Here is a 27,381-nt window from a genome sequence, read left to right as displayed (position 1 = left end):
AGTTAACATTTGTGCACCCAAGCGTTATGATATTTTCATGGATATTAAAGTGTATGATGCTTGGCTGGTGAAGTGAAGGATTGATTGATTGATTGATTGCTTGCTTGCTTGTTTTGGTAATTTCTCAGAGTGGCAAAGAGCTCTTGTACCTAGGTCATCTCAAAGATTATTATTCTGTTCTTCTTCAAATCTTCAGTATCAACATCAACTAAAACAATAGTTTGCAGAAAGGTATTTCCAGTTAAGTTACTAACTTGCTTTTACAATAACACCAAGCGAGAGTAAGTAAGATAAAGTGATAGATAAGCGAAAGGAATAAAACGAAGACAGAAAAAGTCCATTGGGTAAAGAAAAATAGAAGGACTGTGGCAAGCGACCAACCAGAGCGAGGTAGCAGCAGCAGCAGCAGCAAGAAGCAGGGCGGTGGAAAGAGATTGTGAAGTAAAGAGAGAATAAGAACCAAAGGGAAGACAAGTTGGACGACTTTGGATTACCAACAACGACATCGACAATGACCAACACCAAAAGAACTCGACGACCTGCCTAAACTATCTATACAGCTAACAACATCAGCTTCAAAGGCTCGTCTTTGTTAACATTCACTGAAGATAATATTCCTTCATTCGATTCATTCAAAATTTTAAAGGATATTTTTTTTTAATTGTTTGACTCTTGGTATAAACAATAAAAACTCTGAAAATGTCTGTCATCTTTCCAACTCTCACCAACGACGACGAGGGTACTCTTGTCAGCAGATACGAAGTTCCAATTATTAACTTTGACTGCTTGAACAGTAAGTATTTTTTAATTATTTATAAACTAATAATTAGCTGAGAAGTTAGAAATAATAATAGAAAAACTTTTATTGTCAAACGCAAAGTTTACAATTATTCATGGTGTAATTGTAGATTATTCACGTTAAAACACTCAGAATAATACTGAGTTTTTAATTAAATTCGAGAAAGTATTTGAATTTTCAATTTAACATAAAATAAAACCAAAGAAATAATTTTTACTAACATATTGACTGACATATAGAATATCTTATTTGTTACGATGATATTAGCCTAGATCAGTGCTGATTAAATAAAATATTTAATATTCAAATGAGATTTGAAGGAACATGAGAAATAAAGAGCATATATTTAATTGATAGCATTTAATGCAATCTGATTAAACTTACCGTTGCATAAACGCCGCTATAAACGAGTGACTCTTTAAGTTTTGATTATAAACATGAACGGAATTAAATTATTTTTAAAAAATTAAGTGGTATCATATATTAACTTTGATTAATTTAAAATCCTACACGTATTAGCGGAAAATCTACCTTTATATAATTACAGTTATTTAAGTATATAAAATGATTTTAAATAACTAAATTTTTATATTTATCTTGTTCTACAACTTTAATGAATAAAATTTTTAGTTTTTTTATTTTCTATTTCAATTAACTTAAAAAATTGAGCAAATAAAACATCATAATAACAGAGATCAACTTTCACTCAATAACTGCTCCATTATCGTACATAAAGAACACAGTATAACTTGCAAAAAACAATAATAATAAAATAAAACGTGAACCGTTTTCACAGAAGAAAAATTATTCAGAGTAGAAAATCCATTGATTAATTATTATTTAATTTTTTAATTGGCGCGTATGGCATTTTACAAAAATTCTTTAAGTTAAATATTACATCAAGTGAATCTATCATGATTTTCTATCTGCTCATAAAATTCTTTATACATTATTAATGTATAAAGTGTGTATATTATTTATTATTTAATGGCCCAATTGAAATAATACTGTTAAAAAAATTAAAATATTAGTACATAAAGTATTGTAGCTGGCAATTGTAGGTTACATGTTGTAAAATATGGAAAGGAGAAAGACAGCAGGAAGGAGCGACGCGCGGTTGCAATGGTTGCTTAGCAACGAGAAACGATACGAGACCGGGGCATTAAACATTTGTGTATATATACATATATATTATATTACCAACACATTTATGCATAAACAGAAGTGTAGAGATGATGGAGAAGTGCCAAGCTAAATTAGTATGGGTCCTATGTACATTTACATTGTATACTCACACAGAAAATCGTCAGACTTTGTTCCCTTAGCAGAGGCACCTCCACTCTTGAAGGGCTTATCTATCCCTGCTGTGCATTCTTCACTTGATATAGGGTGTTTCAATTCATCCCGCTACCAACACTACATCGTTTATTGTACTTACATACTTACATTTTTTTATTACACTGTATTCTCGTTTCTCTTATGAGTCATGGTTGTTTTTTTTTTTTTGTCCACGTTACATCTAGGACACGAGTGGGTGCCATGAAATATACGCTTTGTCGACTATTCAATTAATATTACTATTTTTTTAATAGATACAATCCTAGATTTTAATTTCAACAGTTTAGTTACAAAAATACAGATGCGAAAATCAACCACTTGATATAGTCTGTATTAAATATTTGAAAGTGGGTCCACCCTATTTTTAACAATAAAATAGATATTTTCAAGATTTTTTTTTATCATTTCGTTTCACAACGAGTTTATAATATGAATGATTAAAATTGTTAAAAATACATTTTTCAATTAGTTTTAAAGTTTTTAATCATAATGAACGTTTTATGTTGAACGAAAATTGTTTATACAATGTGTCCCCATAAGACTAGCGATTTCTAGTTTGTTTATTCGTGTTCTATGTGTAAATGAAAGTAATTCGAAAATATCAATTTTTTAATTTATTAAATCATTTTTTAAAAATTGACTTCTACGTGGAAAGAACAAGATGACACTGGATATCATCCAAGATTATACTCAGTGATATCTGTGGTGAAAAAAATTTTCAGATAGTAGCTAGTATAATCCAGATTATACTGGGTGATATCTGGATTATACTTATTATAATCTGAATTATACTCATTGTATTCTGGATTATACTAGCTACTATATGAAATTTTTTTTTACCCAGTATAATCTGGAATGATATCCAGTGTCATCTTGTTCTTTCCGTGTAATATAAAAATTTATATTTTTGATTTTTTATTTCAAATTAACCTATTTTTTTGAAAACTTTAAGAAATAAAATATGGAATTGTTAAATAACTTTTTTATTGATTGAAATATTGCAGACCCGACTTTAAAATAATTATCAGATAAATAAAATAAATTTTCAATTGAAAAAAAAAAAAAAAAAAAATGATAATATGTAGGAATAGTTTGATGACAATTGAATACTCGTGCGGTCGTTAGTTAATTAATTATTTAACTCTTTATCATTGTTCTTATCATTATAAATTTATTTATTGTTTGTACAACCGCGCACTTGAGATATAAAATAATAATTGCCACCAATAGATTAATTTGAAGTGTTAAATTGAAAAGCGGGCTCACTAGTTGAGTCTTTTAAAATTGATATTAATGAAACAAATTAAGTGGGAGTTAATGATTCAATGAGATGAAATAGTTTATATACTGTGTAAGATGTCTAGACTTTAGACTGCAGACACTTAGGAACTATTTACTATGAGAGACATGCTACTTCTTTTTATTTGTTGTAGGATTAGACGTATAACAGTTTATAGAGACGTCTTTCTTTTTGACAGTGTTAAGAAATTCACCCGTCTGTTACTACTATTGTTTACTCATCATCATCATCATCATCATCATCATCATCATTGTTATTAATGCTGTTTGTGTGTGTAGTGATACTACCTTCAATTACTAATACAAAGTACAATCTTGACTATAGACTACGCGTCTTTTGCACAACGGGCAAACGGCCAACGAAAACCGGAATACGTATACGCATTTAGTTTGGCGACACACGAACTCGATGAGACGTTCACTCTTATTTCTCTTTCTCTCCTGTTGCATGACCCCACTAAGATTTTTTGATGACCTTATTTTCGTATTTTTAAATTCAATTTATATAAGTTTAGCTTTCGGCATTAAAATTTTAAAACCAACAACTATTAGAAAATTTTGTTAAAAATGATTTATATCAATTATTAACAAAGTACTTCATACGAGTTGATATGAATTTAACTTACAATTTGAATTTATTAATAAAATACTCATTAATCTTTCGCAAAAATCAATTGAATATACTTGATGTCATTGCTCTTATGAAGTCTATTTAAATTTAAGTTGTCTTCATAAAATTATTTCATTTGGCGGCATCGTGTGTAGGACTAACTGCTATAATACACATACATTTTAATTGTTTCTGGTATTATCTGCATTTAACTGATGTATATTTAACCATACATATCTATATATGTACTTTTATATTAAATATAGTGCATCATCGTTCTATACTTTTTACTTTTGTTTATTGGGCAATTGAATAACGTATTCTGTGCCAACGATTCAATATGCAAGAAGTTGACCTCATTTTATAACGTGTCATTTTTCAAATCAATTTTAGTTTATTATTATTATTATTATTATTATTATTATTATTATTATTATTATTATTATTATTATTATTATTATTATTATTAATATTATCATTTTTCTAGTCATTGATCCGAGTCATCATTGTAATGCTTCAATGTTCATGTAATTTACTTCCGTTATGTCTTGAAGAAAATCTATGACTAATGTCTCAAATTAAAATTTTACACATTACGTTTTATTTACTATTATATTTCTTAGTATGTACATCAATAAAATTATAATGCATTCGAATAATCGTTTCGAGAATTCATCCAAGAATTTTTTTTTGGTTTTTTTATGTTTATTCACTGTTAAAAATTTTTCACTTTTAATTACATGCATTTATTAACTTATGACACTGAAGTTGGCAGACATTAAATAATGCAATTATTATAAAAAAAATTTAATTAAAAAATTCCACATGTGAAAATTCATGAATATTACAAGTGAAAATTTTTAAAAGATTTTTTTTTATTGCAAATGATTTGTTAAAAAAATTTTTTAAATTGACAGCTGACGGCTAACTTCAGTATGATGTTAACTTACGATGATCTTGATGATATTCCGAAAATAAGTCAACGATCAACTATATGATTATAGAGATAAAAAAAAAAAATAAAATTTTATTTTACCAATGCAACGCAGTATCTACAAATCATATATTCTAGTCAAAAAATTAATTTTCTACGAAAAATATTAGTTTCAAATTTCTTAAAAATATGAGCGATAATATTTTAAGCTAAGAAATTGAACGTCTTTTAAGAGAACGATATTGTATTTATTACAAAACGAAAAACAACTTAAGATCATGATGTTCTAGACTTTAGACAATTAGATAGCACCGCTTTTTTTATATTAATCTTCCAACTTTTAGGGAAGAAGTTATATGCAAAAACGTTGAGTAGTCAGATATAATTACATCTTAAAAATTTGACGTCGTGAATATAATTATAATTATAATATTAATTAAGACTGAACTGTTTTACGAATTTTGTTTATCGTCTAGAGTATATATTACTTGAATTAAAGCTCTTGTAATTCTGAAAAAAAAAATTTTTTAGCTTAATTTAAGATTAAATCGTTTTCCAGTAAAAAAAAATATTTTTTAATTCAAGTTCTTAGCATTACTATAATGGAAACAGAAAAATTGTCTAATTAAACTAAAAACTTTTTTGGTTTAAGAAAAAATTTTTAAAGATTAAAATATTCTTGGTTCAACTTTAATTTGATTTGACTTAATAACTCGTGTTATTAAAAATGTAATGGTCGTTATTCAGGACATCAAATCGTTGAAACCTCCATTTAAACGCATTAATTGCCTTAAATCTAATCATATTTTGTAATTACATATATTTCTTAATGATTTTTTTTTGTTAGTAATTGCATAATCTATAATTTTAATAATGTATCGCATACAATTGAAGTACTTGTTAGTTATACACGAGTAATTCGACCATGGAAAAAGAATGCGCATGTATACAGAGAATGGTTGATCAGCGGCTTGCCTCGTGTCACCGCCAACTGAACATTTAATATCTACTCTACACCTCTTCATCTTTTTAAGTTTTTTCTCTTTTTCTCACACCGGTATATATATATATATATATTTTTTTTTTTATTCTTGTGTATTGCAAATCAATGTAACACTTACATCTATACATAAACGTAGTTTACAGTTGAGTAGATGTAGATGTAGCAAAGTTAAACGTTCAAACGACCATTCTATACAATGCTTATCATTTCCGTGTTAACCGTAATCACTGAATCACCAACCACAGGCTTTATTTTATTTATTTATTATTATTATTATTATTATTTTTTTAACTAAATATTACTCCAGAACGTGCATTTTAAAATAACATTTGTTACTTGGTTTATGACAAATTTTCTATATTAACTATTTATAAATTTATCTATGCATATGAATTTCCGGGTGTTTAATTTCTTGAGAATTGAATAGACAGATGTTGAATACCGGAGTGTCCTCGACAGTCACTTTCAGGGACGAGCGAAAGTTAGAAACCGATTCTTGAGACTTAGTGATTGAAATAAATAAATAAAAAATTCGCGACGAGACAACTTTCGAGTTACCAATTAAATCATTTTATTTATTGCTAATATTAGTTGCTTATCATTTTTTTTTCGCCATATAAGTAGCTAATTATGAGTCACTCATCAGCGATTTATGTATGACAATAAAGCAAATCAAATACCTAAAAACGTTATAATAATTGATTCGTCGAATTTTTATAACGCAATCACAGTTTATAGTACTGCTAATTAATTATTGATTATTTTATTTTATAACAATAATCATTATTATTTTTATAATAGCATTTTTTAATTATCATTGTACTATTTGTAATTTAAACAAAGAAGAAAATTAAAGGTTGAACATGATTTCTCTTGTTATATATTACTAAATATATTTTAAATTTGTTTAATCAACCTGTATATGTGTTTATTTATGTTGTTACACTCATTTAATTCTATTCAATGAATTACGAGGTCAACTTAAACCACTATTGAAAATTATGAGGTATTTAATTAATTTAAATAAAAAATTTAATAAATTATACAGTACAGTTCAATTTATTGTCTGACATTGAAAAAAATATTTTTTTTCATTAGCATTTCTATGAATTCACGTGCAGATGAGATAATTAAAATTAATTAAGGAAATATTACTAACATATAAAATAATCTACGATTCCTGGAAGTTTTTAATGAAGACGCATCCGTACTTGCTCAATAAATTTTTCTTAGACATATTTTCATTCTGATTAACGTATTTTCTTACGAAATATTTATTACTTTGATTATTAATGAATAATAATAAATAATACAAACATTAAAACACCGTTGTCGTAAATACTAAGCTTATCAGTGCATAGTTTCTAAATCACATTAAATGTACTGGTATTAACGTCAAACTTCAAAAATAATAAATATTTTTTATTTTTAAATTTATTGTTATTTTCTATTTGATTTTGTAATGTGACAAAATTGTAATGAATCAATTTGTGAGAACTGATAAAATATTTTTCAATAAATCCAAGATAAAAAGTAGTAAACATTAAAAGGGCGTTCTCGGTGACTTTTCTTATCGCCCCCACTACTTTATTTTGCGAATATAAATCTATACATTGCAACTTTCTAACCTTCGATGTACTTCTATGAAGAGTAGGTGTTTGTAGAAAGAAAAATTTTTAATTAAAAAATGTTAATGGCGTGAAAATATTTTATTGAATGGCTCTATTAAAAATCTAATTTATTCAACGTTTATGTTAATTAGAGTGTAATATATTTTCTTACTGCATTATAATTTTTTTTTAATTTTTATAAGATCATTGCTTTCCTGATTAGCTTGAGATTGCGAATTTGTAGAGCAAATATGTTGAGTGCTCTGCACTCATTGTAAATCACTTTTGAGTGATTCATTCAGATTAAATTTTTATAGTATGAATAACATTATCAATGCGGATAAAAGTTGTGTAATAAGCAAAATCATTATAATATAGATCAAATTTTACAATAAATAAATGAAAAATGATTTTGAATATTGTAATCAAAATAATGATTACAATTACAATTCTCTTAATTTTTTCTATCGAACACTATAATAGCATTTTTGATTCCGCAAAAATATACCAAAAAACGCTTCAATTTTTAAAGAGCAAAGACGATTAAATTTATTTGATTTAGACAAAAAAAAGTTGATAACTTTCATCAAGATAAATTATAAATACAATACTTGCTTATCAAGCACATTAATTTGTTAAAATTTATACATAGAAAAAAAAATTTCTCGAAACAAAAAAATTATAAAGAAGACCGAAGTTATTTTGGAGCAAGAAGAAATTTTCTTGGCTTAAAAAAATTTAACATTCAAAAAATTTTAAGTCTTCCTTCAGATTCTCTTAATTTAAGAAAATTTACGCTTAACTCAAGATTTTTTTCTTTCTGTGTAATATTTCAAAATGCCATTTGTTAATTTTATAATTAATAATTATCGATTATAAATTGTAATTATTTTAAAAGATTGATAACATTTGAGATATTGATTAAAATTTTCTTAATTATCATCAAAATTTTATCAGCTTTGTAATTCCTTTGTGTACCAATTCTATTTTTGATCAAGAAAAAGGAAAAATACCATGTAAAATAAAACGTTCAACTGTTCTATTGAGGAAGTCTTATATCTCTTTTATAGCATGTATGGTTGATATTACCAGTACAATGGTAGAATCCCTTTCCATTTACTTAAAAATAAGTCTTGTTACCATGTGCGTGCTAAATATTCGCATACAATACATATTGCAAGTATTAATTTCTCTTTTCCCCATAAATGTAAACTACTTTTTAACTTTAGTTTTTACATGCTGCAAATGTTATATTTTTGTATTGATTTCTATCGTTTTTATTTCGCTCCTCATAAGCGAAGCAACTTTTGAATTTTCCGCCTTTCAACTTCAAATTTGTTACTCCTTTTTCATACACAGTAAACAATTTATCGTCATTGTGTAGAATGTTAAAATTTGTGTGCAGAATATTACATTTTAGTGAGTAGAATTTAACATTTTAGTGTGTTAAATTATTAAATCAATACGCGATAATGTTAAATTAATTTATCCTAAATATTCTCAAGTCTTTATTAATATTCTAAAGCAGGATCGAAATTTCTACAAGTGTGCTAATTTCTATTCACAAATTAATTTCAAATTAGGATTGATCTCAAAACTAATTCATATTTGTGTCAAGATATGAATTTCTATCTTAAATTCATTTTGAATCAGAATTTTTTTTGCATGGGATTCTACACATTAGAGTGTAATATTCTACACGCAAGTTTTAACAATCTGCACAATGACGAAAAATTTTTTACTGTGTACTTGTATCATATTTGCCACATTTTAGAAGACATAATTCATATATATTTATGACATCGTTCAAGTTAATTGAATAATTAAAAAGTGTAGGATAAGATAAACAAAGTTAAGTTTCAACTTAGTAGACATGTAATGTCGTGGTTTATATTAGAAAATTATTATCTTCACATGTAAGCTTTTACTTCCAAGTCTTTTTTTTTTCTGGCTATTCGTTTTTCTCATTACATTTGTTTTTCTATTTTTTTTTTTTTTGCTATGATAAGCAAGTTTGATTAATCCTCAGATAAACAATGTGATTCCTGAAAACAGTAAAAACAAATTGTATCAATATTAACATTTCATTTAATCTTTTATTTTTTTGTTTCCATTATTGATGCAAATTTTTATTTTCTTAATTGCAGTTAAAAGACATTACTGCTTATTATCGTAGCCATAATACGAAAAAAATTTTAGAACTGATAAAAATATAATTATTAAAAAAACGACAGTAATTTATTTTATCTTTTTTTTTTTTTTTTTTTTTAAATTACAGAATTAACGTCTACTATTTATTATTCATATATTATTACAAGTGTTACGTTTATTTTTATTATTTACACACTTAATCATTTGATATACCCTTTTCATGGATCTTCAATTAATTTTTTATCGTTATAAATTTAGTTATAAAAACAAAATAACAACTCATCAAGTATAAATTGGAATTATAACTAATTCAAGTGTTTCACATTGATTATATTGAACATATTTTTTAAAAAATTTATTTTATCTAGAAATACAATTTATTCAACATGTTTAATATGAATACTTAGATACGTAGTTACAGTTTTAAATAACAGTTAAATTTCAAAGTGAATTGTATTGTAAAAGATATGAGGCGTTAAATATCAGAAATATGAGACGTATATTTTGACAAATTAAATTTAATTTGAGAAAAAAAATCTTAAATCAAGAACTTGATTTTTTTTCTTCATTGAAGTTAATTTTTTTGTCAGTTAAGTAAATTTGTTGCTTTATGGGGAATTTATATCATATATATCCAATAGCAAGATGATACGCATACAATCGTGATCATTAATTTAAGTATGTTTTTAATATTACTGGAAAATAGCCGTTTGTAAAATAGAATGTTTACTAACTCTAAATTTGGAAATTTGTTGATAATGTCATTTGTGAAATGATTTGCTAATAAAAAATGATACTCATGAAATTAGCGAAATTGAAATTTCACCAAATATAAATTCAGTCATTTAAAAAATAGCGAAAAACAAAAATCTAGCTACGTGAATTTAGCCAATTCTTACTGCAGACACTTGTAAAATTAGCCGATTGTAAACTTTGTGAAATGTAAAATTAGCCGTTTCTAAATCTCAAAAATGATTTGAGGCATTTAAAAGGACTTCTATAAATTTAGTTTTTCTGAAAATTAGAGCAGATTCGACAGATTCATTTAAAAGTTATAAGAAGTTTAAAAACGGCTAATTTTACAATTTGTAAAGTTAACAATCGGCTAATTTTATAAGTTTATGCAGTAAGAATTTGCTAAATTCACGTAGCCACAGATTTTTGTTTTTCGCTATTTTCGCTATGACTGAATTTATATTTGATGAAATTTCCATTTTGCTAATTTCATTAATATCATTTCTTATTTGCGACTAATTTTATAAATGACACTATCAACTAATTTTCAAATTTATAGTTTGTAAACGTTCGAGTTCACAAATGGCTATTTTCCAGTAAACTTAAAAACATATTTAAATTAATGACCACGATTGTATTTCACAAGAAATACAATTATAAATTGTAATGACACATTGAAATAATAAATTAGCAGATGCAATTATAGTATAGTACAGTATTTATTGTTAATATAATGAAATATAGTTGAAAAACTAATTTATTAGTATTTAGTCTTTGAAACGTGGAAATTTTGAGTCTGTCATTAATTTAATTTCTTTATTCAAGTAGATGAAAATTTCAATAGCTGATTGATTTTATATGATTGATATTGAACTCACGAATCGATAATTGGAAATTAAACCAAATAAATAAGTAAAAATTAATCATAGTAAGGGATCGATTTTGGCTTTTTGATATTTCTTCTCTATTTTTATACCCTCACCATATTTTGTGGGTGTTACATATGGTTTGATTAAAATATTTCTTAAAAAAAGCTGAAAACCCAAATATACAAGAATTTATTCCGAAAAATAGTGTCATGATAATAAAAAAGCTATTAACAACAGCTTTATATTATTAAGACGAAATACATAAAATTTAAGCAATATGCGTCATCTTTGCAATCTTGAGTAAATCCTATTCAGCTATCAACTTAATTTTGTTTATATTAAACGTCAACGATGTGTATGTAATTCATGTTACTCGAAAGAAGTAAGGAAATAATAATAATGTAAAGTGTTGACAGCTAGAATCCCGAAGAAAACATGACGCCAAAACGTTTTACCGCTAATTTATTAAGCTGTAAAAAAATAATTATTAAGAAGAATATATGAATAGAGGTATTAAAAGTAAGAACAACTAAGATCAACTGCAATTGAATGTCAAGGTGATGTATTACTGATAAAAAATAAAATTGAATAAATAAATAAAATCTAGATCGTTGTATTGAGGGATCGACGAGAGATTTCCGCATTATGGATTATATATGACGCTTTAATCATCTGTGATTGTCATTAATGCTATATATTATATCTGTGACGTTTTTCTTTGTATGCAAAGCCGACATTTGTTATCCTCGGAATTAAATATTGTAGTGTGTGTAATGAACAAGAGCACGGTGATGTGTATGATGGATTTCAAGTTAAATTGATTGCGATTCATGTGAGGTCGTAAACTAGCTGATAAGGTCATTTAACCAAGGTTAGAATCTTCTGATAAAAATTTTTACCATTTTAGAAGTCATTTTTAAATAATTATTTTTTAAGTGATTATTTAATTATTTATCATTTGATACAATTGATAGTATCTTGGTCTCATATTACTAATTATTGTTATATTTTTTAACTAAAATTAAATTTATAAATTAAAAGGGTCGCTCAGAATAGATCCCAAGACACTCACAAGTGACTCAGAAATGCAGTAGATAAAAATATACACACCAATATGCTTAAATAACTTATTAAAAAAAAAATTAATGATATTAAAGTAAGCTCTCACTTCATAATTTTTTAATTTTATTGAACAACAAAATTTGTTCCAAAAAATTATTTTTAAAAAATTGCATTTTTAATTTATTAAAATTTCTACATGTCAATTTTTTTTTGCCGTAATTTATTAGTTATGAAATTCTTGAAATTACTAAATATATACTAAATTAATTTTCATAAAAATTATATTTTTTTTGTGTCTATTTATTTATTTTGAACTTTTTTTTTGCCATTTTTGTTTGCACTTATACTTTTTTACTTGATAAATATTCCGTGGACGTATTTAGATATTAATGGATAGCAGGATGTTGAAATAATAAAGATGGGTGAAATCATACGTACGAGTTTAACAAATAAAATATAATATATCAGAATGTATTGTGTAGCGGAATACGTCTCAAATTTTGGAGTGATATATATATATATATATATATATATATATATATATATATATATATATATATATATATATATATATATATCATAAATCATGCATAAATCGTTGTATTTATGGAAAAACTAAGTTTGATTTTACGTCATTGACATAAATCTGATACTTTAATGCTTTACTTACTTTCTGAATATTCATATATTTTAAGTAGATTCTGTATTTAAGGAAAAATAATTAATTATATGTTTATTTAAAATAATGTATCATCTCTTCCGAGAACATTAAAAGTAATCAGTTGATTGGTTTATTATAAAATGCTTTATTTAATATAATAAATTTGTTAATTGTAAAAACGAAAAGATGATTCGATTGATCATCAATATTTAATTACTATCATAATTATTCTTTAAATAAATAAAGAGTAAAAATTATGATTAAAGAACAACAGTCTGGTTACATTTATTTTCTCGGAATGCCCCTTACGGTTTATTTGAAAATTTTTTTTCATTACTTAACCCGTTAAAGATGTTCCACACATAATTTTAAACTTTTTTTATCTTACCAAAAAAAAGTTGCAAATTAAAAAAATGGCTTTTTTTTCAATAAGCTATAACTTTTTCAAAAATTGACTATTTTTTTTTTTCTCAGAATTTTTATTTTTTAACGTAGTTTTTGGAAGAAAATTATATATATATTTATCATCATCACTTTTTTTCTGTTTTAAAAGATAACGAAAATTTATCAATGATTAATTTTTTTTTTTTTTTGTTTAATATTAGACTTTGATATTTTTTACAACTTCTCAAATTTTTTTCATGGTGGAGGAAATTTTTTTCAAATTTTGCTTTACATTTCGAAAAAATCCAGCAGACTATGGACGGTGTCGCTTAAATTGCCATAACTTTTTCAAAAATTGACTTATCGGGACGTTTTTTTTTTTTTTTTCAAAATTTTTTTATTAAATGTTCTTTTTGGGAAAAATAGAAAAAAATTATTCGAACCTATCTTCATCGTTATTTTTTAGATTTTCCGAAAAACTCCGAATATCTCGATGATAAACATTTTTAATTTCTTTTTTTTTCTTTCATATGAAACTTTGACATTTTCTACAATTATCCTGAAAATTTCAGAATTGTGTTTTTTCGATTTCTATTTTTTTCAATTGAAAAAAATTTTTTTCATGTCGTAAATGAATTTTTCTTATGTCACATGGATATTTCTATCATTTTAATAAAGAAAAATTCCCATGTTGCCATTGAAAAAATTACTATGTTTACATTGGGAAAATTCCTATGTTAACATTGGAAAAATAGGAAAAATCCCAATGTTTTTTTTTGCCGTGTGGCACACTTTCTACTTTTTTGTTTTTTTTAAATTAAATTAAATTGAAGACATCATTCAGAAACCACATTAAAAACAAAATTTTTAAAATCGTTCTTTTTTAAGCAAACGACAGGGTTTTGACAATTAAAAATGGCTGATTCAAGATAGAATGCGTTAGATATATATTTCTATAATTTTTAATGTCAATTTGACTTGTAATGCTCCAAATTATATATATTTTATATATTCATAAAATCAAAATTAAAATTACCTTAAAATTAAGATTTTTACTTGAAAATTTAACTTCAGTCTGTGCACTTTTTTTTATAGACAAATTAATTTTTTATTAAATAAATTTGTTTGTTTTCAGGTAATACACCGAAAGGAATCCACACCAAACAAGTTTCCACAAAACTTGTGCGGGCTTTAGCTAAAAAAAGGTTTCGCTATTCTTGTCAATCATGGCGTTTCTCTCAGAAAGGTAAAGTTTATTGTGTATTATATTTTAAAAACTGCAAATTATGAAAAATTCATTGAAGACTATATCCGAGAAAAAATTTCATATAATCATCTACATTGATGTATAATTATAATATAATCTTTTAATATAATATATAATCTTTTGTCTTATTTTATGATGATATATAAAATTTTATAGTTCTTTACAACTAAAAACTACATATATTTTTTATATAATTGTGTAAATTTATTTTTCAATCTGAATGGTGAGAATTAATGGATAGCTATAACATTTACACTGATGAAAAATATTAATTTGACTAAAGAAAAATCTTAAACTAAGATCATTTTTAAAAATTACATTGTCTTGAATCATCAAGCAGAAAAGTTTTTAAACTAAGAAATTTTGTAATTATTTACAAGTGGGGTTTCCGCTACTTTTGGCCATATCTAGGTGAAAAATTAACATTTTTCAATTTTTTTTTCTATTCTGCTTGTTTTTACCGCGAATTTATGATAAAAATATAGTGAAAGGAAAAAATAAAAATTTTGACAGGAGTTTCTTTGCTTTCAAAAGTTGGAAAAATTTTGGCTCATGTTTTTGGATAAATTTCCTATTTTATTTTTTTTTAATGTATTTGATAAATATATTTCTTTAAAAAGTACATAAAAACGAACAATTTGAATAAAAAAGTTGAATATCACAATTTTCTAAAAAATTTATAAATATTTTTGAAAATTTGTTAAAATTGTGATTATCAACTTTATTTTTTTTTTTAATTGTTCATTTTTTTATGTATTTTTCAAAAAAAAAGTATATCAAAATTTTCAAAAAAAATTTCGTTAAAAAAAATGAAAATTAAAATGGTAGACTCCACTTGTAAATAATTACCGAAATTTTTTTTTGTTTCGATAAATTTTTGTTGGTTTAAGATCTATTTTGCTTGATTCAAAATAATCAAACTAAAAAAATTTTTTTCTTTTGAACCAAGTTAATTTTTTTATCAGTGCAATGATATATTGTCCTTTATAAATTTCTTTTGTCAGGAAAATAACGAAAAATTAGGGAAGGTTTAAAAATTTAAACAAATATTATTAACTTAATATCTCGTTGTTATTATTATCGTTTATTTTAAAATGACTGAGAATTGTATATCTAATATATAAAATTAAATAATATTTGATTCTTCAATTAATAAATAAATAAATTAGGCATAAAGAATACAATGAATTATTGAACTTGACAAGTAATTGGGAGATCCAAATTTGAATTTTGGCTTGGTACCGTTCCACATATTTGTTTAATCGTTGTGTGCAAAATGTTGAATATTTAGAAAATATTTGGAATTTCTCAAGATGAATTAAAATCCTGCATAGAAAAAAAAATTCTTAAACCAAGAAAATTATAAGGAAGACTGAAGTTATTTCGGAGCAAGAAGAAATTTTCTTGGCTTAAAAAAATTTAACTTCGTTCAAAAAATTTTAACTTCATTCAATAAATTTTCAGTCTTCCTTAAGATTTTTTTGATTTAGAAAAATTTACGCTTGACTCAAGACTTTTTTTCTTTCTGTGTGTAAATTGAATACGATGAACAGTTAGATTATGTTGAAAAAAAATTATTAAATGATAAAAAAGTTCATAAATTTATATTACGCTAATATTGACATGTAATTTTGTGTAGTCACTTATGTATAATTTTATATAATTGTATGAAAATGTTTTACCTGGCTTTATATTCAATTATATATGCCTGTATTCATGTGCCTGCATGTGTGTATTTTCCGTTTAAATTTTAGAGTTTCAAGTCCTCTGATAAGTTTATTACATTGGCTGTACATTAACCTTGTTAACAATTACATTGAACACAAATTACTATGATTATTATTATAACCCATACGAATGCACATGTCTTATAGACGTTTTTTCACAATGAAGTTGATATATAGATGGTCATTGAGAATTACGCTGGTTTTTAAAATTATCTTATCATTGATAAATTCAGAGACTGCTTTTTTTTATAAAAAGTTATATTATAGAAGAATTAAAAGTTAAATAGAATAGAAATATTCAATCAATCACATATAATGATTTATAAAATAGGTGTATTCAAATAGTTGAGATTTTTATTCAACTTATTATAATTAAATATAATATGATGAAAATATTTTTCAGGCTTTTTTTCCACATAATTTAAAGGTTGTTGGAAAAAGTAAATAATGAAAGACGATATTATTCAATGATACAGATAATAATTACGATATCGATCTCGATCTAATTTTACTTTCGATTATTTCATCAATCCATCATTTAGTGGTCATCAATTATGTTAGCGCAAGTTTTGTTAGTCAATTGAATATTCATTTCTTACAATGTGATTGGTCTTGAAAATTAAGTTGTTTTAAACTGCACTTGACTAGTCTGTAAATTATTAACTATTTATAGTTAAACTTACTTACATCGTTATTGTTTAGAAATTTATATAAAAAATTGTAATTATTTCAAAACAAACTATTCCTCCTAATTTCGATTATAACACATTAAAAAAAATTGAGAAATCGTGATTTGTTTTTAATTAATATTCTGCTGAATTCATAAAAATCAAAACTAAATTCGATTTAATAATTTCACAATTATAAGTTTTTCATTAAAACTCTTATGATAAAGTTTTTTTCTGAATAACCACGTCTATTTTTTTTTTTTAAGTTTATGAAAATTAAGATTAATAATAAATTGAAGAATGTAATTTTTCCAATTTATGATAATTGTTCAAAATCGTAAAATTAACATATATTAAAAAAATGTGACATGTGAGTATAGAAGTTGCAAATATTCAATGAGCATGCAATGAAATATATATATTAGGGTGGGTCAAAAAAATCAACTATTTTTTTTTTTTACAATTAATACGGAAAAGTGGGTTACTAGGCACCTTAAAAAAATTCTCACCAAATATGAACTCTTAATTTTAATAGGAAGATCCTCCGCGTCGCAGTTTTTCATTTTTTCTCAGTCCAATAGAAAAAAAAATTCATTCCTCATCATTAATTGGTCGTACAGAAAAAATTTTTTAAGAATTTTGTAGGAAATTTAATGCTCTACAAAAAGGTATCTTATGTTTTTTCCGTAAATCTCACCATTTCACTAATATTGAAGATTTAAGATTGATTATTTTAAGTCAAATGTCACTTTTGTTTATGAATTTTATAACTCGACAAGAAATGGCTATTATTGAATGGGCAATAGAAATTTTTGTAGCAAATTAACTGCTCTATAAAAATGGTATCTTATGTTTTGGCGATTAAATTAATCGTTCAAAAGATATTCATCATCAAACTTTCATGTATATCGATTTCAAGAGTTTTTGATTAAATAATCGAAAAATTTCAATTTAATCTATCAGTTTTGAGAAAATTTCATTTTTGTCTTTAATGTAAGTATTATTTGAATTTTGTTTTCAAAATTTTTATTCAATAATTCCAAACTTTTTATTTTTCATCATTAGAAATCACGATCATGTTGTTTTTTTATAACGTCTTCAAAACGTCTTAAAAATTTTTCCACTACAGCTGTATATTGTCCTTGGGAAAATTTCTTCTGTAGAGAATTTTTGTTTTGTATTCTATTTACTCTGTTTCCTTGTGAACTAGCGCCACCTACATTTTTCTTTATAGTTATATTGTTTTTATTTGTTTATATTTTCTACAGCATTTCTAGTGTTTCCACAAGTTATGATCTTGTATATGTGATAAAACGATTAAATATTTACAAATTTTGCGGTCACTACATAAATTTATATATTTATCGAAAATATGGATAAGGAAATTCATTTGATCGGAAAACCCATGCAAAAATTTCAGAACGTAAGTTGCCAACAGTGAAAGAGGTTATGAGTGTTTTTTCTTATCAGCTCAAAGTGTTAAAATGTTCTATCAAACAAAGTGCTAAAAATGCAACTGATCAAGTTATTGAACTACGGAAAAACAACCAGATTCCGACTAGTGGATCAACGATGTGCGAAAAAAATCATCAGCCCAAAACAAAAATGTAATAATATTTCAGAATGAAATCAAAGCATTATTTGATATTGTAGATCATAAATCAATAAAACTGCTTGATAATGATATTCGTGAACTATATTCAAATCAAAAGTGATACCCGGAAAGAAATTCTTTCAAATAACCCAAATAAATTAAACAGTACTATGAATACGATGGAAATAGATGAAAGTCGTGAGTATTTACAACATTTAATTATTATAAATTTTAATCAGAATTGAAAATAAATTAAATTGATTATAAATTATGAATAATAAAGTATATTATTGTTTTTCTAATTAATTATATCATAAATGTCAATATGTTCGTAGATGATAAATAAAAACTCTTTGTGTTCCTTATTTGATGTCAAAATGAATGAGTTCCATATTTTTGCTTCCATTAATTAAATAACAACGCTTATTTTAGATTTGAATCAACCCTCAACCAGCCATGAGATTGTTCGAAGTGAGGAATCAGAGTCATCTTCAACCCTTACATTAATTCAAGCTACAAATTTCGGTTCAGATTTAGAGTATGTGCCTCAAATACCGACAACACGAGCAAAAATAAATATTCTAACTCCAGAGCTTATCTCAGCACTCGACAGAGCTAATGTTAGTAGTAGAAATGCGATGTTCATTATTGCTCCAGTTCTATCAAGTGTTGGTGTTAATGTAGAAGATACAACTCTTAGTTATCGAACAATTCAACGAACTCGCATGCTCTTACGAAAAGACATTGCTATAGGACTAAAAGATAACTTCAAAGCTCATGATAAATATGTCGTGCATTGGGATGGGAAAATACTGAATGACATTTCTGAATCGAAATTTGTGGATCGATTACCGATTATTTTGACTGCTTTTGGTACTGAGCAGTTACTTGGAGTTCCAAAATGAATAATGGATCGGCAGAAAATCAAACAGCAACCATCTTGTCAACGTTAAATCAATGGGGTATTATTAGTTACATCAAGGCGATGTGTTTTGACACGACTGCGGTTAATACGGGTAACTAATCAATGATAAAATATTTAAAAGAAAATTTTATTTTCATCGTTCTAGTTGAATTGTTTTCATACATTAATTAAATTTTCGACACGTGCCCATTAGTTATAATTCTTTATTTATTTATAGATTTTAAATATGCGTTACAATTTTTATTAAATACAGAACTTAAAGTGTAATTATCTATTTTTACTATACAGGAATCCATCATGGTACATGTAAAGAAATTGAAAAGGCCTTAGGAAAAGAATTAATTTGGTTACCATGTCGCCATCATATTTATGAGATCATTTTAAGGAGTACATTCGAAGTCTATTGGCCAGTATCATCCAGACCAAATGTTCCAATATTTGGCAGATTTAAAAATTTTGGGACACATTCGATAAAACGAAGTATAAATCTGGTGTTGAAGATAGTATTGTTGCTAATATTATTACGAATGAAAAAATAATCTATCTTCATTTATTAAGCGATACTTACACGTATTATTTAAATACAATTTTAAGTGTAGAGGATAATTTTTGATTTTTACGAATAATTGATTACTTTTGGTAGTTATCGCAACCCCGAGATGACTATAAAGAAATATTGGAATTGTCATTAATTTTTCTGGGAGAAATGCCACGAGAGCAAGTTTTCTTCAAGCGTCCTGGTGCAGTTCATCATGCAAGATGGATGGCAAAGGCAATTTATTGCCTAAAAATGTTTATTTTTAGAGATGAATTTGACCTTTCTAAGAAAGAATTGGATGGTCTTCGACAATTTTGTATTTTCATAGTTTTGGTGTATATAAAAGCTTGGTTTTCATCAACTTCTGCGACTTCTGCTGCTAATCACGACTTAGAGTTTATGAAAAATTTAATTGAGTACAGTAAAATTAATTCTTCAATTTCCTTGGCTACATGTGAAAAAATGACTTCACATTTATGGTACTTAAGTGATGAACTTGCTATTTTATCACTTTTTGATGATACCGTTCCATTAAACATAAAGAAGAATATTGTCGAAGCTGTTAAGACTCGCGAAGGTACAGATTCTAAAGCAAGAAGATTTATTATTGATAGAAAAATTTACATTTAATTCTGCAAAAAAATATAAGTGACTTTGTTTCTAAGAAGTCATTAAAACTTTTTGAGATCTTTGATCTGCCGTATGATTTTCTTGACAAAAATATTGATTTATGGTCTACTGATGAGAGTTATAATGAAAATAAAGAATTTTTCGCACAATTGAAAGTTGTTAATGATGTGGCAGAGCGAGGTGTCGCATTAGTAAGTGAATATAACCAATGCTTAACGAAAGACGAAGAGCAATTTCAATTTTTATTGCAAGTTGTGAAAGAGCATCGAAAAAACTACCCTACTTGCAACAAAAAATTGTTTGAAAATAAATAGCTCAGTTGAAAATTGAAATAAAAAACTTTCTTATAACTAATTGGACATTTTTTTCTCTAAAACTGAAATCATAATATATTTATAATGAAAACTTTGCTTTTTTAATGATAAATGATTAACTAAGCGATAAATAATGTACAATTTATTTTTTTAAATGTAGATAAAAATACTTACACATAAAAAAAGTTTGAAAAACATTTTGAAGTTTCTCAGTTGATGAAAAAAATTTTTTCGTGTAAATTTTCTTAAAACTGATAGATTAAATTGAAATTTTTCGATTATTTAATCAAAAACGCTTAAAATCGATATACATGAAAGTTTGATGATGAATATCTTTTGAACGATTAATTTAATCGCCAAAACATAAGATACCATTTTTATAGAGCAGTTAATTTGCTACAAAAATTTCTATTGCCCATTCAATAATAGCCATTTCTTGTCGAGTTATAAAATTCATAAACAAAAGTGACATTTGACTTAAAATAATCAATCTTAAATCTTCAATATTAGTGAAATGGTGAGATTTACGGAAAAAACATAAGATACCTTTTTTGTAGAGCATTAAATTTCCTACAAAATTCTTAAAAAAATTTTTTCTGTACGACCAATTAATGATGAGGAATGAATTTTTTTCTATTGGACTGAGAAAAAATGAAAAACTGCGACGCGGAGGATCTTCCTATTAAAATTAAGAGTTCATATTTGGTGAGAATTTTTTAAGGTGCCTAGTAACCCATTTTTCCGTATTAATTGTAAAAAAAAAATAGTTGATTTTTTTGACCCACCCTAATATATATATACTAATGTCGGACCCGACAGGCATTATCCTGTACATATGTCTTGAATTAAAAAATTTTTAACTTTTTTGAATAAACTGTAACAGTTTGGACCGTTTTGATGAAAATTTTTATTAAAACGTTATTACAATGTAATATTTATATTAACTCGTGATTTATTTTCACACAATAATAATGAGGCTGAAGTTAGCAGACACTTGACAATTTTTTGATTTTTCTTAAAAAATGAACTAGGCATAGAAAATTATTTATAAAAATGTCATTTATAATTTTTCAGAGCTTCTAAAGAAGAAATTTTTAAATAAAATTTTCTTGTTATAATTTGTTTGTTAAAAAATTATTATATGTCTCTTAACTTCAGTGTCATCAATAATACAAAATTTTCCAAACTCTGATCGCACCGTCTATTATCGGGACACTATAAAATTAAAATTAAATATTTTTGAATACTTGACACTGCACAGAAAGAAAAATTTCTTGATTCGAGAAAGACCGAAGTTTTGTTGGCCGAAGTAAAAATTTTTCTTGAAATTCTATTCTTGGTAGAAGTAATTTTTTCTTAATTCAAATTATCTTAAATACTTGATACAATAAATTTTTATATTTAATCAAGATTTTTAGATACTTTAGAGAAGCAGCGTCACCCACTTCAGCTGAGAAAAAAATTTTCTCACCTTGAGAAAATTTTTCTCTTGAATATTTGATACCCATTTTATATTATTTTAGCGTGCAATTATACATATTGAATGAAAAAAAATGATTCAATATTATTTGATTTTCCTATTTGACATGTTAATCAATAAAAATGTTAATGAAAATTTACTTCTATTGAGATATTTAATTTTTTGGAGCAAGAGAGAAATTTTCTCAAGGCAAGAAAATTCACTTCTATCAAGTACAAAATTTTTCTAGAATCATTTTCTAGTGGGCTGAATTGTGAATCTAAACCATTCTCGAATTCATTGATACACACAAAAAATTTTATTAAAATCGGTGCAGCCGTGTAGGAGGAGTTCAGTGACATACACACGCACAGAAGAATTATATATATAAAGATATTAATTGTTCTTTAAGCATTTCAAAAGTGGGTATAAATGAAATATAAATTATGACATTTTTTTAGTAATTTCTATTTTTGATTTGACATATTTTAATTTTCAATGAATGCTGTCAATTGCAAAATGATTTGATAATTTAATGCAATCAAAATCTAAGTAACTGATATACAAACATGAATAAAAAGAATTCACATTTAATTATAGAAGTTTAAAAAAAAAAAGTTGACAACATATTATTATATTTAAAAAACTAAATATAAGTGAGAAGACACAACAAGTAATAATACACACATTATCAGTTAAATATGATAAGGAATAAATAAAATTAAAGATGTGTCTTTGTCCTATCATAAAGTCTATCTACAGGATATACTTTGATATACATGTATTACCTTTATGTTATTCTAAGAATCTTAATATAAAAACGTATGTATGTAATAAAGAGTGTTGATGTTACTGCTGGTATTGCAACTGTTTAAAATACAAATGAAATGAATGACCTCGTCAACATCATCATCATCATCATCATTATCGTACAACGTGCACCAAGAATTATAACAGAAAATAATTTTTATTGTTGTATTATTAACTGAATTACACTCCACGTGTTATACTTGATATACTTCGAGTATAAAATAAAATTAAATGGATGTATTTTTATTGCCATACCGAAAAATGCTGCAAATCGTTTTACGATATCTTTTCACAGTAAACTAATCAAATTTTTCGTTGTCAAGACATTAAATTGAGAAATATGAGCTTAGGAATCACTTATCTACTATAATCTCTTTTAATTCCTTGAACTTTTATCCGTCAATCTATATGTATATATATACTTCACGGTTAATATACAATAAATCGATTTGCTGAATAGTAATTGTAAAGATAAATAAATATTTTTGAAAGATAAAAATTTTTGATAAATTAATTTTTTTTTTTTGCAGACAAAAGACATGTATCAAGCTTTGGATGACTTTTGTGGATTACCTCAACAATCTCGTGCCAAATGTGAATGTGTTGCACCTTCACACAGTGGATACATCAAAACAGAAGAGTAAATAATTTTGTCCTTTGCTAAAACAAAAAAAAATTTAACAAATTGTTTATTATCATTATTATTTGATATTTACTTTTTCTAAAGACTGGTTGTTATAATACTTTATAATTTTAGTTTTTTAGGGGCTGTCCAGTCTAATGTAACAATTTTTTCTCTAATTTTTTCGTAATATTGTTAGCCTGTATTTCTCTTCAGACATAAACAATTTATCGTCAATTCATAACTAAATTTGTCATTAAAGATAAATTTGACTGAAAAAATAATTCGGACGGCCCAGACCAGGACTCAAACCTGGATCTTTGGGTTACGTCTGGAGGGAAATACAGGCTAACAATATTATGAAAAAATTAGAAGAAAAATATGATATTAAAATTAGCTGTCACTTGACCATTTTTTAATTTTATGTAGCAAAAAAATTCGTTCCGAAAAACTATTTTAAAAAAATTGCATTTTTAATTTACTGAAATTTCTAAATATTTTTTTCTCATTTTTTTATGCAGCAATTTGTTTACTAGAAAAATTATTAAATATCGGCTAAATTAATTTTCATAAAAAAAGTTGTTGTATTCGACTGGACAGCCAATAAAAAACTAAAAATTTTAATTATTATTATTATTATTATTATTATTAATTATTGTGTTATATTAATAACAGGGGACCATCATTGAGAGAAACGGAATCCAGACACGAGTTCATAGTATCCGGGAAAGACACAGTTCTGCCAGATGAAGATCTCCCGACGTTCCGGAACTCGGTGGATAGTCTCGTGGACGACTTCAAAGTACTTACAACAAGGCTTCTCGTCGTATGTTTTTTTTTCTGTTTTTTGAAAAGCCATCACTTAGTTATGCATTCAAAAAAAAAAAAAAAAATGAGGTATAACTAAGAAAGAATGATTGCATAGGCTATTGCTGTTGGATTGGGGCAACCATCAGATTATTTTCTGAAGAATCATACCAATCTTCTTAATTCTGGCAATGATTCATCATTCCGAATGATTTGCTACTCACCCACATATTCAGTGAAGGGTGGTGAAATGCGCTTTGGACCAAGCTCTGAAACTGGGACATTTTCATTTTTCATTTCAGTAAGTAATAAAGTATTCAAATATAAAAAGATAGTTTTTTATTTTCTCTGTTGATAGATTTCAAAATAAAATAATTTATTAATTAGTGTTGACTTAATAAACTGATCATACAAAATGATCAATTATCCTTCAATAAGATAAAGGTGATGTTACGTCACTCGCTCGACCCTTTCAACACTACAAATGGATGTAGGCCATGGTAAAAAAATTAACACAGTTTTATTTTTGAATTTTTTTTATTACAATTTTATTGTTATTATTATCATTACAATTTATTCGTATCTTTTGTGATGTATCATTTTTAGCTTATAGATTTTATTGAGAGCAAAATTATTTTATACTTTGTCTTGAAAGTTATGAAATACTCTTTGTACATTTATCTATAATTGATATTATATAATAAATAGCAGATGTTATAATTTAATGAAAAATATTGAAAAGTTTAGTTGTGTCAAGTTGCGTGACAATATGATGATGACATATGAGATCACTTTGGAATTATGATTAATAAACGTATCTTTGTAGACTTAATTACATAATTATAGCCAATGATCTCATCATCATTATATGTTTTATAATAATTTGTATATTAAATTATTTTGTATTATTGCAGGATTGCGAGAGTGGGTTTGAAGTTAAGTCAATCTACAGTGAGCGTTGGTCACGAGTAGGATACTTTCCAGGAGGGATTTTGGTTTGTGCTGGTGATGCTTTAGCCAGATGGACCAATCAGCAGATGGTGTCATTAAAACATCGTGTGGTTGTACCAGAACACTGTCCCCGTAGTCGTCACACATTTGGATTTTGTGTTGAGCCTGATGAGAATGTTGAATTTGAAGCTTTGGACACATCAATCTTAAATCCACCTCAAGAACCGGTGCTATGTCGTCTTCAGAAAAAAAAACGTGGCGTACTATCGGCGTATCATCATCTTCAACGTCGATTTCGTGAAGCTTATGCTTCCTAATGATTATTAAAATCAATAATTCCCTGGCGTGTTACTTACCATTTTAAAAAACTATCACGTTACTTCCATCAAGGGATTGCGATTAACAAGAACTCACTTATTATAATAATTATTATTATTCTCTCGATTCTTTAAGCTGTATTGTCAATATTTGACCATGTAGCTAGAATTTTTATAACTGCGATTAATAATAAATAGCAATCGCAATAGACTGAATAGTATAAATTTAATAATCCGGCAAATGATTTTTTTTTTCTAGACTTTCGTGGTCTATTGATTCAATAATGGTAAAGATAATTAATTTTAATGCATTTAAATCTGTTGAATTCCGTAACATTGACATCTTTTTTCCAGTATCAATTAAATAATATTATTTTCTACAAAATCGATATTTTATTAACTGAAACAGAGATAAATGAGACCATGAAAAATATAGTAGAGTCGAGAAACCGATTCATTGAACCGTCCAATAATCTTTCGTTAATATATATCTCTTTAATTAATTAATTTTTTTTTTTTCTTCATATTAATTAGTTGAATTTAATTCTTCTACCTACTTTTTAACTAAATATCAATAAAAAAAGACCACGAGAGTTTATCGTCTGTTCGGGTAAACCGTGATATATATTAAGCGTACACGAAGTATCAGTCTGGAATATCCAGCAATAATAAATGATAAATCAATTTGTACTTAAAAATTCAGCATATTTTTTTCTTATTTACTGTGTGAAAGGAATTATCAATCGTCTTTTATCGATGAATTCAAACGTATAACTTACGACTCTATAACAAATCAATTAAATTATTGCCTTGTATCGATTTATAACCACGTCAGAATTTATAAATTTTTATACTTGATTTGATATTCTTAATTCTATGGGTGATTTTTAAAAGTAATTATTATACTACTGATTTTATTCAAAATTTTTTAATTATATTTCTGTAATTGATATAATTCAATAAAACATTCAAAAATTTTACATCAAATATTTTTATCGAAAGTTCCTTTTCTATTAAATATCCAAACTATATATTTATTTTTAATTCTTCACTAATCTCAACTTGATTAATTAAAATTAAAAAAAAAAAATTTTTTTTTTCTATCGTAGAGCACTAGCTCATGCTTCGCAATAAGAGTCATGCAATATTGATCGATAAGCAAGGCTATAGAAAAAATATTCAACTGTCACAGACAAATAAACAATTCTAAAATGAAATTTTAATTAAGAATATTTACATTCAAAAAGTTGAAAATATAAATTAAAAGAAACAATATACATATTTTAAATACAACAAT

At 25.7% G+C, this 27,381-nt stretch overlaps 2 protein-coding genes across 2 annotated transcripts; both read left to right on the top strand.

Annotated features, from left to right (window-relative positions):
- The first annotated feature begins 699 nt into the window (after positions 1-699).
- LOC141531588 (uncharacterized) lies at positions 700-27,071 on the top strand. The gene is given in 7 exon segments (XM_074249493.1): positions 700-793; positions 14,591-14,652; positions 14,654-14,701; positions 23,918-24,027; positions 24,685-24,835; positions 24,935-25,117; positions 25,731-27,071. Coding segments are annotated over 7 exon segments (1,002 nt in total). The 3' UTR covers positions 26,085-27,071.
- LOC141530915 (uncharacterized) lies at positions 18,397-20,031 on the top strand. Its single transcript, XM_074248304.1, has 2 exons — positions 18,397-18,909; positions 19,144-20,031. Exons 1-2 carry the CDS (start codon positions 18,798-18,800, stop codon positions 19,614-19,616), a joined length of 585 nt encoding a protein of 194 aa, XP_074104405.1. The 5' UTR covers positions 18,397-18,797; the 3' UTR covers positions 19,617-20,031.
- Positions 27,072-27,381: the final 310 nt, after the last annotated feature.

The sequence above is a fragment of the Cotesia typhae genome, unplaced genomic scaffold (assembly GCF_013202065.1).
Source record: "Cotesia typhae breed Kobodo isofemale line unplaced genomic scaffold, CoteBio_Ctyphae contig_5, whole genome shotgun sequence".
Lineage (NCBI taxonomy): Eukaryota > Metazoa > Arthropoda > Insecta > Hymenoptera > Braconidae > Cotesia > Cotesia typhae.
The sequence above is the reverse complement of the archived record's forward strand: the minus strand, read 5'-3'. Positions and strand labels throughout refer to the sequence as shown.